The 15287-nt window shown below is 37.5% G+C and overlaps 1 protein-coding gene across 1 annotated transcript; it reads right to left on the reverse strand.

The window, feature by feature from the left end:
* Positions 1–1966: 1966 nt before the first annotated feature.
* Positions 1967–14871, reverse strand: LOC115187716 (protein NDRG1-like). Its single transcript, XM_029746711.1, has 10 exons — positions 14669–14871; positions 13511–13618; positions 13059–13100; positions 9472–9577; positions 9011–9131; positions 6522–6584; positions 5229–5289; positions 4446–4532; positions 3383–3439; positions 1967–2961 (listed from the first exon to the last, which is right to left on the reverse strand). Exons 1-10 carry the CDS (start codon positions 14678–14680, stop codon positions 2734–2736), a joined length of 885 nt encoding a protein of 294 aa, XP_029602571.1. The 5' UTR covers positions 14681–14871; the 3' UTR covers positions 1967–2733.
* Positions 14872–15287: the final 416 nt, after the last annotated feature.

Consider the following 15287-nt stretch of genomic DNA (forward strand, 5'->3'; position numbering starts at 1 on the left):
ATCTGATTGGACAGAGACAAAAGATCATTGGCCGAAAAACCGTCATTTGAACTTAACAACCCTTTCTCACTATCAATCACATGTATTGTTCTTGGATGGTCAATGACATTGTAGTTCCGGATCTTTACTTACAAAGTACTTTTGACAGTAATATTAAGTGTTACTTCTGTTTGAGCCACACATTAAACTCACCTTGAGCAGTGTGGTCTGTGTTGGGTTAAGCTTTGCGTTGCTCTCGACCACAGCCTCGACTGCAGGGGAGCTGTCTCCCACCACCAACAGAGCAGGGCACCTGCAGGAGTCAGCAGGTTAATTAACTAATAATGTTCATAGTCAACATCAGAACTAATACTGATGGTCAATACCATAACTAATACTGATGGTCAATACCATAACTAATACTGATGGTCAATACCATAACTAATACTGATGGTCAATACCATAACTAATACTGATGGTCAATAGCATAACTAATACTGATGGTCAATACCATAACTAATACTGACGGTCAATTCCATAACTAATACTGATGGTCAATACCATAACTAATGCTGACGGTCAATACCATAACTAATACTCAGTCAATACCATAACTGATACTGACGGTCAATACCATAACTAATACTGACGGTCAATATCATAACTAATGCTGATGGTCAATACCATAACTGATACTGACGGTCAATACCATATCTAATACTGATGGCCAATACCATAACTAATACTGATGGTCAATACCATAACTGATACTGACGGTCAATTCCATAACTAATACTGATGGTCAATATCATAACTAATACTCAGTCAATACCATAACTAATACTCAGTCAATACCATAACTAATACTGATGGTCAATACCATAACTAATACTGACGGTCAATTCCATAACTAATACTGATGGTCAATATCATAACTAATACTCAGTCAATACCATAACTAATACTGATGGTCAATACCATAACTAATACTGATGGTCAATACCCTAACTAATACTGATGGTCAATACCATAACTAATACTGATGGTCAATACCATCACTAATACTGATGGTCAATATCATAACTAATACTGATGGTCAATACCATAACTAAAACTGATGGTCAATATCATAACTACTGCTCAGTCAATACCATAACTAATACTGATGGTCAATACCATAACTAATACTGATGGTCAATATCATAACTAATACTCGTAGTCAATACCATAACTAATACTGATGGTCAATACCATAACTAATACTGATGGTCAATACCATAACTAATACTGATGGTCAATACCATAACTAATACTCAGTCAATATCATAACTAAAACCCATAGTCAATATCATAATTAATACTCAGTCAATACCATAACTAATACTCATAGTCAATATAACTAATACTCGTAGTCAATATCATAACTAATACTCAGTCAATATCATAACTAATACTCAGTCAATATCATAACTAATATTCAGTCAATATCATAACTAACACTCAGTCAATATCATAACTAACACTCAGTCAATATCATAACTAATACTCAGTCAATATCATAACTAATATTCAGTCAATATCATAACTAATACTCTGTCACGTTTGTTGTATAAAGGAGCGGACCAAAGCGCAGCGTGTGTATCGTTCCACATCTTTATTTATCTGTGAAACTATGCAATACATACAATAAACTAATAAACAAAAACAACAAACCGTGACGAAGAGGTGCAACATACACTAACTCAAAATAATCTCCCACAAAACCTAGTGGGAAAAACAACTTAAATATGATCTCCAATTAGAGACAATGATAACCAGCTGCCTCTAATTGGGAATCATAAAAAAAAAAAAACATAGAAAAAAGAAACTAGAACCAACATAGAAATACATAAACTAGACAAAACCCCAACATAGAAAAAATTAACAAGAACCAACATAGAAATAAATAAACTAGACAAAAACCCCTGTCACGCCCTGACCTACTCTACCATAGAAAATAAAAGCTTTCTATGGTCAGGACGTGACATACTCGTAGTCAACATCATAACTAATACTCGTAGTCAATATCATAACTAAAACTCATAGTCAATATCATAAATAATACTCAGTCAATATCATAACTAATACTCAGTCAATAGCATAACTAATACTCATAGTCAATATCATAACTAAAACTCATAGTCAATATCATAACTAATACTCGTAGTCAATATCATAACTAAAACTCATAGTCAATATCATAACTAAAACTCATAGTCAATATCATAACTAAAACTCATAGTCAATATCATAACTAATACTCGTAGTCAATATCATAACTAAAACTCATAGTCAATATCATAACTAAAACTCGTAGTCAGTATCATAACTAATACTCGTAGTCAATATCATAACTAATACTCGTAGTCAATATCATAACTAAAACTCGTAGTCAATATCTTAACTAATACTCGTAGTCAATACCATAACTAATACTCGCAAGTCAATATCATAACTAAAACTCATAGGCAATATCATAAATAATACTGTCAATATCATAACTAATACTCAGTCAATAGCATAACTAATACTCATAGTCAATATCATAACTAATACTCGTAGTCAATATCATAACTAAAACTCGTAGTCAATATCATAACCAATACTCGTAGTCAATATCATAACTAATACTCGTAGTCAATATTATAACTAATACTCGTAGTCAATATCATAACTGAAACGATCATGAGTAGCTAGGGCCCTGAGTTTCCCTAGTCAGGTCATGTGGCCAGGTAAGAGTCCGGGTCCTGATGCTGAGTCGGTCTGTGTGATGTACTTCAGAGTTCTGGCGTTAATGTTTCCCCTTGGGACAGGCCTCTCGATCTCCAGGCCCCTGCGGCTCTGGTAGGACTTGAAGAACTGGGCCAGGTTGGACTGGTTGACATCATTGGTGATGTGGTTGCGGTATGTGGCGATCAGATCAGGGTTGTTCTGGATCTCCTCCTATTGCGCAAAGAACAAATCTCAATGGTAACGCTTTCTATGATGTACATACTTAGAATGCATTATAACATAGTTTATAATGCCTTATAATACACATGTAATATGTTATGACACTGACTATAAACATCCATAACAAAGGGTTGATGTTTCACAACAATTCATAGCTATTTAAATATAAATGTAATTGTATCATTCATAATCATGCATATACTGTAGCTTCCAGAGGGGGACAGAAGTGTAGCTTCCAGAGGGGGACAGAAGTCTTATATTGACAGTTTATTAAACAAAGCTACATCTTTAGGATGTTTCAAAACAATATGTTGCTCTTTCCATACGGACTGTCAGTGGTTGTAGTGTAGTAGATGAAATAGTCATTAAGGTGTTAGTACTACTATAGTTCCTCTTTCTATCTAACATTTACCTTTCCAAACATGTGGTTTAGAACATGATCAGGCAGTGCTTGGATCCAGCCAGTCATCTGAACAGAGAGAGAGTTGGGAGTTTACAGTGGTGTGTGCAGGCTCCTCCAAGCCAGGCTCTGAGCAAACACAAAGGACATTAAAGCATATTTCTACATAATCCCCTAAGAATTTAACTCTATCAGAGTAAATCAGCATGTCACCATGAGCTTAGCCTGAAAGACCCACCACAATGTGGATTGTTATGTTGGAGGGTCTTAATAATAATAAAAAAAACGAATACAGATCTTGCATATTCTTTTATTTACATTTTCTAAAGCACTTAACTTTGTTAGTTATGCTATGTTATGTTAATTATGCTATGTTATGTTAATTATGCTATGGTATGCTTTGCTCTGTTAGTTATGCTGTGCTATGTTATGTTAGTTATGCTATGCTATGTTATGTTACTTATGCTATGCTATGTTATGTTACGCTAGTTATGCTATGCTCTGTTATGTTAGTTATGCTATGTTATGTTATGCTATGTTAGTTATGCTATGCTCTGTTATGTTAGTTATGCTATGTTATGTTATGCTATGTTATGCTATGCTCTGTTATGTTAGTTATGCTATGCTATGTTATGCTATGTTAGTTATGCTATGCTATGTTAATTATGTTATGTTACGCTATGTTATGTTAGTCATGCTATGCTATGTTAGTTATGATATGCTATGCTAATTATGTTATGTTATGCTATGTTATGTTAGTCATGCTATGCTATGTTAGTTATGCTATGCTATGCTATGTTAGTCATGCTATGCTATGTTAGTTATGATATGCTATGCTATGTTAATTATGTTATGTTATGCTATGTTATGTTAGTCATGCTATGCTATGTTAGTTATGCTATGCTATGTTATGTTAGTCATGCTATGCTATGTTAGTTATGCTATGCTATGCTATGTTATGTTAGTCATGCTATGCTATGTTAGTTATGATATGCTATGCTATGTTAATTATGTAATGTTATGCTATGTTATGTTAGTCATGCTATGCTATGTTAGTTATGCTATGCTATGCTACCTTGTGTGTAAGTGAATCTATCACGCTCTCGGCACGTGCATTGATGTTGATGAGGACAAGTCCCTCAACCTTATCTGGATGGTTCAGCTGTAGACAGGAAGAATAAAGAAATGAAGAACATAGCGCAACCCATTTGGGACATATTTAGGATTCAGAGAGCAGGAAACAACCACAACATTAACTTTGTTGTGATATCTACTATAAGCTTCATTGTTTCAGTGGTTAGTCTAACTTGAGGATAACCATCACACAGGCTATTCAGTGTCTGTACAGTACAGAACAGTGTAGATGTGTACAAACAAAAGAACATTCCAAAGACACTTTAATAATGCCACTTTAATAATGTTTACATATCTTGCATTACTCATCTCATATGTATATACTGTATTTTACATCATCTATTGCATCTGCCTATGCGCTCTGTCATTGCTCATCCATATATTTATATGTACTGTATATATTCTTATTCCATTCCTTTACATAGATTTGTGTGTATTAGGTAGTTGTTGTGGAATTGTTAGATTACATGTTAGATATTGCTGCACGGTCTGAACTAGAAGCACAAGCATTTCGCTACGCTCGCAATAACATTGCTAACCATGTGTATGTGACCAATAAAATTTGATTTGATTTGCTTGGCAATAAAAATGATCAAGATTGTGTTGTCAGTATCAACACTGTGGTATGTTGAAGGACTTTTACTGGGTTTAAATCCTAGTTAAATGATGGCTGTTCAATTTAACAAAAACAGAAGAGTTCAACAACAACAAAAAATCCACTCACAGCAAATTTAGCGAGGACGTAGGCACCAGCACCGCTGCCCAGTCCAATGATACTCTTAAACCTGAAGGGAAACAAGAAGAGGTTTGATGGGAGTTTGAAGCTTCTAATAGGAAGAGGATGTAAACCTCTATGTGAATGTAATTTAATTTATATTTAGTTATCCACATAATAAATGTGTTTTTGATCCCGTAGGGTAACACTTGAAAGCATTTATTAAAACAGGTGTTTCTCAATTGTAAAACAAATCAATCATAAGGGAAATCTTGCCAAGTTAAACAAAGGTTAAATATACACTACCGTTTAACAGTTTGGGGTCACTTAGAAATGTCCTTGTTTTTGAAAGAAAAGCACATTTGTTGTCCATTAAAATAACATCAAATCGATCAGAAATACAGTGTAGACATTGTTAATGTTGTAAATGACTATTGTAGCTGGAAACAGCTGATTTTTAATGGAATATCTACATAGGCGTACAGAGGCCCATTATCAGCAACCATCACTCCTGTGTTCCAATGGCACGTTATGTTAGCTAATCCAAGTTTATCATTTTAAAAGGCTAATTGATCATTAGATGCCAAGAAACTGAAGATCTCGTACTCCTCCCTTCACAGAACAGCAAAACTGGCTCTAACCAGAATATATAGAGCTGGCCTTCTAGGCAGAGTTCCTCTGTCCAGTGTCTGTGTTATTTTGCACATCTTAATATTTTCTTTTTATTGGCCAGTCTGAGATATGGCTTTTTCCTTTGCAACTCTGCCAGGAAGGCCAGCATCCTGGAGTTGCCTCTTCACTGTTGACGTTGAGACGGGTGTGTTGAGGGTACCATTTAATGAAGCTGCCAGTTGAGGACGTGTGAGGCGTCTGTTTCTCAAACTAGACACTCTAATGTAGTTGTCCTCTTGCTCAGTTGTGTACAGGGGCCTCCCACTCTTCTTTATTTTCTGGTTAGAGCCAGTTTGTGCTGTTCTGTGAAGGGAGTAGTACACAGCGTTATACGAGATCTTCAGTTTCTTGGCAATTTCTGGCATGGAATAGCCTTCATTTCTCAGAACAAGAATAGACAGACGAGTTTCAGAAGAAAGGTCTTTGTTTCTGGCCGTTTTGAGCCTGTAATCGAACCCACAAATGTTGATGCTCCAGATACTCTTTTGACCGGTAGTGTATATATTAAATAATATTTATATTGATTTTGGACTGCACTGTTGCGGGAGCTTGTCAGTACACATTTAGCTGCACCGTTTATACCTGCTGTAAACTGTGTATATGACGAATAAACATTGATTTGTGATTTACCGAAAGTGCTTGAGGACCTGAGGGAGAGTCTCAGAGAGCTGGTCCATAGAGGGGTAGGTGTACCTGCAGCGCAAGACCAGAACACAAGTTACCTCAAGTGCTCCTCATCATCACTAACACGATACAAGTCATGGATGTGTCCCAAATGGCACCCTATTCCCTATATTGTGCACTACCTACAAGTAGTGCACTATAAAGGGAATAGGGTGCCATTTAGGACACAGCCATAATGTTATTGTGTCAAACTAGTCTCTCAAACATGTGGTTGTTGTTGACATGTTTCAAATAAATGTATCATCCATTTGTTATTATCTGTTGGTGCCTTTTCACTGTATTTCTACCCTGTGAATATCATCTCTTTTCTCACTGGATACTTCTTCTACCTGAACATTCAGGTAGAGTGACCTACAGTAGCCTATCAGTGACCCAGTCCCCGATGTTGACTGTTTAAGAGTCTTGTGGACCAGGTGCCATGTGACAGTGGATTTGCATGGCAGGCAGCTGCTCTTAGTCCTGCTGTCCACTAACACTAACAACAGATGGGACTAAAACCCAGTGTCCACTAACAACAGATGGGACAAGATCCCAGTGTTCACTAACAACAGATGGGACTAGATCCCAGTGTCCACAAACAACAGATGGGACTAAAACCCAGTGTCCACTAACAAGAGATGGGACTAGATCCCAGTGTTCACTAACAACAGATGGGACTAGATCCCAGTGTCCATTAACAACAGATGGGACTAAAACCCAGTGTCCACTGACAACAGATGGGACTAGATCCCGGTGTTCACTAACAACAGATGGGACTAGATCCTAGTGTCCACTAACAACAGATGGGACTAGATCCCAGTATTCACTAACAACAGATGGGACTAGATCCCAGTGTCCACTAAGACTAACAACAGATGGTACTAGATCCCAGTGTTCACTAACAACAGATGGGACTAAATCCCAGTGTCCACTAACAGATGGGACTAGATCTCAGTGTCCACTAACAACAGATGGGACTAGATCCTAGTGTCCACTAACACTAACAACAGATGGGATTAGATCCCAGTGTTCACTAATATAATAATATTTTGAAGATAAATACACAACACAGAGGACGAGATCAATAGGAGTTGGTTTTCAGTTCAACATCTGTTTAGAATCTGTGGAATGTCACTCCTGAACTCGGAGCTACGTGTGCCACGTTTTCATTGGTCTGTACATTGACTTGGGAGCAGGATACTTGTTATTTGGCCATTGGCCAAGTTGTACTGCAAGGACTTCTGATTGGTCAACCCCAGGCTAGATTGGGGGGGGGGGGGGTTATAAATGGCATCCTGTTCCTTTGTTCAGTGGAGAAAAGCTGAGGACAGGGGAGACTGAACATCTAACTCTCAGCATAACATGTTTGATTTGTCCTTCTCAAATAAACCTATTTTTCTCCCCCTGATCTGCTTTGTAGTTTGTGTTATTGAAGAATAACATCAATTGCCAACACTAACAACAGATGGGACTAAATCCCAGTGTCCAGTAACAACAGATGGGACTAGATCCCAGCCTCCACTAACAACAGATGGGACTAGATCCCAGTGTTCACTAACAACAGATGGGACTAGATCCCAGTGTTCACTAACAACAGATGGGACTAGATCCTAGTGTCCACTAACAACAGATGGGACTAGATCCCAGTGTTCACTAACACTAACAACAGATGGGACTAGATCTCAGTCTCCACTAACAACAAATGGGCAAGATCCCAGTGTTCACTAACAACAGCTGGGACTAAATCCCAGTGTCTACTAACAGATGGGACTAGATCCCAGTGTCCACTAAGACTAACAACAGGTGGGACTAGATCCCAGTGTTCACTAACAACAGATGAGACTAGATCCCAGGGTTCACTAACAACAGATGGGACTAGATCTCAGTGTCCACTAACACTAACAACAGATGGGACTAGATCCCAGTGTCCACCAGCAACAGATGGGACTAGATCCCAGTCTCCACTAACAACAGATGGGACTAGATCCCAGTGTCCACTAACAACAGATGGGACTAGATCTCAGTCTCCCCTAACAACAGATGGGACTAGATCCCAGTGTCCACTAAGACTAACAACAGATGGGACTAGATCCCAGTGTCCACTAACAACAGATGGGACTAGATCCCAGTGTCCACTAAGACTAACAACAGATGGGACTAGATCCCAGTGTCCACTAACAACAGATGGGACTAGATCCCAGTCTCCACTAACAACAGATGGGACTAGATCCCAGTCTCCATTAAGGCTAACAACAGATGGGACTAGATCCCAGTGTCCACTAAGATTAACAACAGATGGGATCTGTGCCATGTGAAATCATTGGATCTGACTAATTTGTTTCTATTCATTTTCATGGTACACTGAGGACGGCAACCAGCAGAGAATCTTCAACTCAATAACCCCCCTGCAAAGCACAAATTCATGCTGCTAATTGAGGTTGGCACTGGTCACTCACTCAGTGGAGAGAGTGGAGGCACCCTCATGCTGCCCAGGGGCATCAACGTGGCACACGGCAAAGTGCCTCATGATCTCCTGCATGTCCTCGTGGCTGAACAGGGGGTTGAAGCACGACTTGTCTAGACACACAGGAGAATATAAGACAAGTTCAGCCAAGTGCTCCTAAATGTTTTTTTTATTGTGCATTGTTGCTTTTGAAATTGACATTGAATTGAATAGAACAACCATATGGGACTGTATACAGATCATGACATGCAAGCCTGAATTAACATATTAAAAACAAGTAATTTGCTTAAAGTTCTGTTTGTCATCAAAGCGCTGTGCACTCACTGGTTTAGATACATATCAATATGGAATGGAACTTAGCTCTTAGCCAGATGTGCACAATAACAATAAACTAAACTTAAGATCAACTGGATAGCCCAGACAGGGCTCTCTCACAACAACAACAAAACATACAGTTCAGTCCAATATCATGGAAGGTCATGATGACGGGGCGGCTGCCCTTGGGAACCCCCTTCATGGTGCAGTGGACCTGTCCAAACTGAGTTTCCACGTCATCCTCCTGCCATGGCAAAACAACTTTGGTTACACAAACCCCACAACTATAACTGTTCCCAACCCTTTTCGGTTACTGTACCACCAACTGAATTTTGCTTTGCCCGGAGTACCTCATGCATTTTACCAGTAAGCTTTTCAAGTAACCCCTGTGGATAGGCCAAGTACCCCAGGGGTCCTAGTAGCCCTCGTTGGGAACCAATGATGTTAAGCATGCCATGCCCCCCTTTCTGGTTTAAGGCCAAGTCCAAAAAAGTGAATAAAATAGTACTTCCAGACCAGTGTGTAATGACATTTCTAAAATATCTGAGGCATTAAGGTGGAGTGGTAGAATTTTACATATTGGGCTCATTAAAGAAGAAAATCTTTAAAAAGATGGAAACAACTGTTGTATAGTACTCAATATATAGTAGTAAATGTATAGTAGTAAATGTATAGTCATAAATGTATAGTAGTAAATATATAGTAGTAAATATATAGTAGTAAATGTATAGTCATAAATGTATAGTAGTAAATATATAGTAGTAAATTTATAGTAGTAAATATATAGTAGTAAATGTATAGTAATAAATGTATAGTTGTAAATGTATAGTAGTAAATATATAGTAGTAAATGTATAGTAATAAATGTATAGTTGTAAATGTATAGTTGTAAATGTATAGTAGTAAATGTTTAGTTGTAAATATATAGTAGTAAATGTATAGTTGTAAATGTATAGTAGTAAATGTTTAGTAGTAAATATATAGTAGTAAATATATAGTAGTAAATATATAGTAGTAAATGTATAGTTGTAAATGTATAGTAGTAAATATATAGTAGTAAATGTATAGTAATAAATGTATAGTTGTAAATGTATAGTTGTAAATGTATAGTAGTAAATGTTTAGTTGTAAATATATAGTAGTAAATGTTTAGTTGTAAATATATAGTAGCAAATATATAGTTGCAAATATGTACATAGTAGTAAATGTATAGTTGTAAATATATAGTAGTAAATATATACGTAGTAGTAAAGTATAGCAGTTAAGTAAATATATACGTAGTCGTAAATGTATAGTAGTAAATGTATAGTAGTAAATATATAGTAGCAAATATGTACATAGTAGTAAATGTATAGTTGTAAATATATAGTAGTAAATATATACATAGTAGTAAATGTATAGTAGTAAATATATACGTAGTAGTAAATGTATAATAGTAAATATATAGTAGTAAAAGTATAGTAGTAAATATATAGTAGTAAATATATACGTAGTAGTAAATATGTTGTAGTAAATATATAGTAGTAAATGTATAGTAGTAAGTATAGTAGTAAATATATACGTAGTAGTAAATGTATAGTCATAAATGTATAGTAGTAAATGTATAGTAGTAAATATATAGTAGTAAATGTATAGTAGTAAATATATAGTAGTAAATGTATAATAGTAAATATATAGTAGTAAATATATAGTAGTAAATGTATAGTAGTAAACTTATATAGTAGTAAAGTAGTAAAGTATAGTAGTAAATATATACGTAGTAGTAAATGTATAATAGTAAATATACGTAGTAGTAAATGTATATAGTTAAATATATACGTAGTAGTAACTGTATAGTAGTAAAATATATACGTAGTAGTAAATGTCTAATAGTAAATATATAGTAGTGATGTTATAGTAGTAAATATATAGTAGTAAATATATAGTAGTAAAATCAGTGCAAGGATTCAAAACTTCACTCTGGGTTTCTAGTATTGAATCAATGTTAAATGGAAAGATCTAACCTGATCTTATCAATGGTCAATGGTCATAATTCTAAAGGTGCAGACACAGTGCAGACACGAGGGCTGTTACTTCATCATCTGTACCAAGACACAGTGCAGACACAAGGAGGGCTGTTACTTCATCATCTGTACCAAGACACAATGCAGACACAAGGAGGGCTGTTACTTCATCATCTGTACCAAGACACAGTGCAGACACAAGGAGGCCTGTTACTTCATCATCTGTACCGTGTCCATTTCAACAGATATACATAGCTAAGTCCATATTTCCCACCAAAAGCCATGATGTAAAAATCCACAATGTCTCTGGTGTGTTATGTCTGTACTGTACTTTGTAGTTTTTTGGGGGGTGTATTCCTGCACTCATTACCGGTAATTGTAAACGAACACTGTATAGCCTCAAAACATGGTTAAAACTATCATTTTGGATGGTCAGTATTTTGCATCCATAGCTTTGTCTATGAATTTGAGGGTGGTTAGATTTCTCCAGCCCCAACCCTCAGCGGTTTGCCGACACAGTGGCGGGGCGCCCGCTTTATTATTGTTCGAACTGCAGATTGCCACTTTAAGGTCAAAAGTGCATCAGCATTGCTCTACAAAACCAACCTTCATAAACCTTCAGTGATCTATAGCCTCTCTCTAGTCTAGCTTGATCCTAAACTACTGACAGGTTACTCTACATCTGGAAACCACACAGACCGCACAGCCACACATGGACAGCTCATAATAATGGCTGACCCTGCGCAAATGGAATGGTATCAAACCATGTGTTTGATGTATTTGATACCATTCCACTGATTCCGCTCCAGTCATTACCACGAGCCCGTTCTCCCCAATTAAGGTGCCACCAACCAATGTGGTCCCATTGTAGAAAAGGCTGTCATTTTTCTCACACTCTTTAGTTAACAGGCTAAGCCATAGAGATGTGTAGAGGTCTCTACGTATTAGTCTTCAATGGCGCTGCCCATGTTATTCAGGATTTTGGGCATTAGAGATCTCTATACATCTCTATGCTCTGTGTACACCTGCAACCCATTTCATTTGTTAAATAGCGGAGTTCCTTTGTCCTTTAGTTCAGAGCCAAACAACCCGTGTAGTTGTGAAGAACTCTCCTGCGTTTATCCTTTTATTTCTGTTATCTGTGCCTCACAGTATCCAACCACACAAACAAGTCAGTAATGGAAACTGAATGGATTATGATTTAAAGAAGAGCAAATAAACGGGAGCATAGACTCTCTAAAACACAACCTCAAGTCTCTCTCCTTATCCTCTAACCAGGACACCTGCTCCTATGTCAGCTCCTACCTCACCCAGTACATTTAGAATACTGGGGCGGCAGGTAGCCTACTGGTTAGTGTGTTGGACTTGTAACTAAAAGGTTGCTAGATCAAATCCCCGAGCTGACAAGGGAAAAATCTGTTGTTCTGCCCCTGAACTAGGCCGTCATTGAACATAAGAATTTGTTCTTAACTGACTTGCCTAGTAAAATAAAAAATATTTAACCTACCTTAACACCCATGAACAAGTTGTTCCTACCAAAACCAGCACCTGGATCTCAAGACACACTGCTCTGCACAGGATTTTCTCTTCATGAATTAGTCCTTCTTTACATTCTGTGTAGTTACATACTGTACATAACTGGTACATTGTTACAGAGCACCAACCTACTTGCAGCTGTTACTTACCATGATGTAAATACATATGTTTTAGGTGTTGATACGTACCCTAAAGCCAACCATAAGTCTAGTAACTGCCCCTGTCAGCCCCTGAAGGACAAAACAAAATCAATCTCATTAACCACAGACTACAGCATCATAAATCAACTTGTTGGAGTGAGTTGTTAAACTCTGTTTTATCAAAATGGCCATCAACAGAAAAAGATAGAGAGTCTATCCTAAATGATAACCTAGAGAGTACAACTTTTGACCAGAGCATTATTGGCCCTGGTCAAAAGTCATGCACTAGAAAGGGAATAGGGTAACATATGAGATCTTTGTATAATCTGCAACAGTATGGTTCAGAAACTTAAGTCTTCGTCCCAAATGTCCCAAATGGCACCCTATATAATTGTTCTGAATGTTTTATTCCTGCCTATGTATTTTGAATGACCTGTGCACCATTCAATCTAAACTGATGTCCAGAACTTTCCAGGTGTATAAACAACTAAACGACTCACAGGAAGTGGGTTAACGTTGACCTGCGCCTCATTTTCCTCCAGGTCAACCTCATCCAGCTCCACCAAAGAGGGGATCTGCTGAGAAGCCTGTTGATGTTGATGAGCACCCTGTTGAACGGAAAAAAAAATGTTGCACAAAATACTCATAGTTACTTCCCAACTGGCACCCTATTCCCTATATAGTGCACTACTTTTGACCAGGGCCAAATGGTCTCTGGTCAAAAGTTGTGCACTTCATAGGTAATAGGGTGCAGTTTGGGATGACACCTAAGGAAACTATTAACCAACATATAAAATAAACATCAATTTAACATTTTAAATTGATAGCAAAGCTTTTGGATTTGTTATACAGTGGGGATTTAGGTATTAAATTGGCTGCATTATTCTGTAACGCTGCTGTAGGCTTATTTGCCCATGTCAACCAACGGAAGCATCAAGCAGCATCTGTACAGGTGGCATTTGCCATAACACCCATTTGCCATGATGTTGCGGACCATATGTGTCAGTGTATCAGTGAACGGATTACAGCAAATGTGTTTATTTACACTGGGTTTATTTGATGAATTAGCTAAAAGGGTAGCCTACTACACATCCTGATGTTTGTCAGCCATTGCGCACGTGTGAGCGCGCAAAAGTTTCCGGCGCATGAGAGACTTTCGGCTTGTGACCGGCATTCCGAGTCTTTTCAGTGAGCTGGCTCATTTGTCTCCGTTCACGTAAAAGAACCGGTTCATTTGTCTCTCAAACAGCTCTTCGTTCAAAATTCTTCAAAATCGACCTAGAACCATGAAAAAGGTGCGAATATCCAATATAAAGCAGAAAAGGTAGGTTACCATTATGTCAGATCAAGTACATTTTTACCTGGCCAAATTATTAGATGGCCTGCAAAAAAATGACCAGATTGACACGCTCTCCCGACTATTTATTGTTTTTTGCGGTGAAGATTCACTGTCTTTAGGAAAACATTTTTAGCTCAATAAGCAGTATGCAAATCAGGGAGCCCCAAATAACGTCTCTTCCAATAAGAACCGTTCAAAAAGAGCCGTTCGTTCGCAAAGGACCCATCATCACTACTACCTGCCAGTACCTCATCATCTCATCATCATCATCACATACATACGCATACCCGTTCTTTATACCTCAGTGACACATACCCACCTTCCTAGACATGACGCTCGGTCGATGGTGGTACGGATGTGTTGGTTGAAAATCGAAAAGGCACCAAGATTCTTAACTTCCTCAATTGTTTCCTTGGCAACTCTGACAGAGACACATAGCCTAATAAACATTCATTCAGACGTCACAAAGAGTTTGGAATATCTGGTTGTCATAATGGTCATCATAGTCTGCCACTTCAAATGAAAGGCAAATCCCTTTGACCAAGCCTCATCATGATGACCTAGTGTTTTTTAATCATATGACTGGTTCTAATTTGGATTGTATAGCCTGCCCTATAGTGTATTTTACTTCAAATATGTGGTGCTCAATGCAAACAACTCAAAATATAGGTGCATAGCCTACAGTAGGCTATATAATGTTCCGATTAATACAACTATAGGCGGGTTATGAAAGAAATGGTAAGCCTATGTATGCTAAGCCTCTCCATGGGTATCACTCTAACCCAGATTTACAGGTTGAATACAACATGTGATAGGGTTACATCACAACAATCACAATCTACTCCTCACCGTTTTAATCATTCACATGTCATAAACTCCTCACAACAAACTGTTCATGTCCTGGGGCAGCGAGACAAATGGCACCCTATTCTCTACAT

This window comes from Salmo trutta, unplaced genomic scaffold (genome assembly GCF_901001165.1).
Source record: "Salmo trutta unplaced genomic scaffold, fSalTru1.1, whole genome shotgun sequence".
In the NCBI taxonomy this organism is placed as follows: Eukaryota; Metazoa; Chordata; class Actinopteri; order Salmoniformes; family Salmonidae; genus Salmo; species Salmo trutta.